This window comes from Glossina fuscipes, unplaced genomic scaffold, assembly GCF_014805625.2.
Source record: "Glossina fuscipes isolate IAEA_lab_2018 unplaced genomic scaffold, Yale_Gfus_2 1, whole genome shotgun sequence".
NCBI classification, from domain to species: domain Eukaryota; kingdom Metazoa; phylum Arthropoda; class Insecta; order Diptera; family Glossinidae; genus Glossina; species Glossina fuscipes.
The window spans coordinates 21,459,741-21,461,939 of NW_023998415.1; the positions used below are offsets into that span (position 1 = coordinate 21,459,741).

The following is a 2,199-nucleotide window of genomic DNA, read 5'->3' on the forward strand; positions in this document are numbered from 1 at the left end:
ATATATATATATATATATATATATATATATATATATATATTTCTACCATCCATTCAAAGTATTTATACATATGAGAGTACGAGGGTTTTTAAGAAACTATGGAATTTTATGAAAATTTTGTATGAATACTTGTTCGGTACATAGATCAGATTATTTACTTAGACCAGCACAGCAGAGAGACAAAATTCATAACAAAAGTATGTCTTTTGAAGACACAGCATACAGACATAGATGAAGGTTTTTCTTTTGTGATCTATTTTTCACGTAATTTAAGCTAATATTTGATGAACCCATAGCCTTTTTCATGTGAAATTCTCGCAAGGATTTACAGTATAAAAGCTTTCGCTTCTATTCTCATCAAATACACGCTTTTATTTACTATTTTATCTTGCATACACAGTTTGCATGTACAGTAAAATCAAAAATGTTGTTAATGTTTGGGAAAATCGCATACAAATATATTTTATTTTATTAAATAAACTGGTTTGTTATCAATTATTCATTCTTAAAGAGTTTTCGAAAGTGCATATACACACACACACACCATCAAAAGCACATTTCGTTTTCTACATAATTTCTTTCATAATGATGTCGAAAGGCGAAGAAAATTTAAAAATATATTTACGTGAGTAAATAAATTTCTCTTTTTTTTTTATTTTTTTTTTACTCTCACTTTATAGAAGACCGGTGAAAAATGTCTCGTAAGGGATTTACATATGCATTGTTTTGAGATGATCAACAAATAAGATTCGTCGAAGCATGGATGTACTTTATGGTAATACCCCAATAATCGAGCATTGCTTCTTTATTTGATTACGAAATTTTTGAGTTTAAGATGAAGTTGATCTGTTTTGTCGTGATGTACGATTTCAGCAGACGGACATATAGATTCTATTAGAGCGTTTCCTCATTTTACTCTGATCAACTTGGGAAACAACAAATATGCGATAAGACAAAATCAAATGAAAATTGATTGCGACGAATATAGGAGATGTATATATATATATATATATATATATATAAATATAAAAAATAGGAATAATATCTTACCTTCTGGTTGCTGTTGGTCTTGCTCTTCTTCTTCACCGACATTATTAGGATTTATCGTCTCGTTATCGCTGTCGAGATTAATTTCCTGAATTTTGTCCTCAATTTCTAATATTTGTTGTTTTGTGTTTATTGATAGATTTTCATAATTTGAACTGTGGTGCGTGACTAGTGTTGCACTGATATTATTGTTATTATTAATATTCATTTCACTCATTATGATAATAGATAAGCGAATAGTCTCTGCAGTTATAAAATGTTATTTCTTTAAATTATTTATTTTTTTTATTTCTAATTTTATTAAAATAAAAAATATTTTATTTATATTTATTTAGTTTCAAAAAGAAAGAAAGAAAAAAGGAAAATGAAAATAAAAATAAATGTTTCCTTTTCTTTCGTGGACAAAGTTTAATTTAATGTGTTCTTGGAATGCAGAATGCGAGAAGTACTGTTACGCGCAACGCACTTTCACGCACTAACTTAGCGCTATGCTCGTCTACTTCTAAGAACTGTTGAAAATTTCAAATTAACAACTACAACAAACGACAATAGACAACATGAAAGAGTCCAAAATTCGAATCTAGATAGGAAACATATATACATATATACATATATATATATATGTATATATGTACAATAAATAGTATATGTGCGTTTGTTTATATGCGTAACGCAAGAACATTACTTATTACAGTTAAGGCTCATTTAGGTATTTGTTTTCTCTTGTGTTGTTGTTGTTGTTGTGCTTGTATATTACTACTTTTTTTTTTCTTTCTTTTTAATTTGAATTGAAAAGAACAGTACGTAAAACTAGGGAAAGATGCGTATACTGCCTTTCACACCAACAGGCACACGATTGCAGGACTAAGTACAGAATGCTGTGGGGGTCACAAGTGACGGACACACGTGTAGTTGAGGGGTCGATTGTTGATATCATTACTACATATAAGGGATGAAAAGGTGAATGGCCCATTTACTTGTCCAGAAGTAATAGGATCACACTAACGAAACTCCTATGCTATGACATTTCGGGATTTAAAAATATATTCATTTTTTATTTATGCCTATATAAGTAAGCAATTTCTTGGAATCGGAAAATATAAATATGTGATCATCGTCGATAGCTTATACCCAAAATTAATACAGAAAATT

At 29.1% G+C, this 2,199-nt stretch overlaps 1 protein-coding gene across 1 annotated transcript in view; it reads right to left on the bottom strand.

Annotated features, from left to right (window-relative positions):
• Nucleotides 1-1,264, bottom strand: part of LOC119632522 (protein lin-28 homolog) — a 6,728-nt gene extending 5,464 nt beyond the window's left edge. Inside the window, exon 1 of the mRNA XM_038025457.1 lies at nucleotides 1,051-1,264. Within this exon, the coding sequence (XP_037881385.1) occupies nucleotides 1,051-1,264 (214 nt within the window). The remainder of the gene's footprint in view (nucleotides 1-1,050) is intronic.
• Nucleotides 1,265-2,199: the final 935 nt, after the last annotated feature.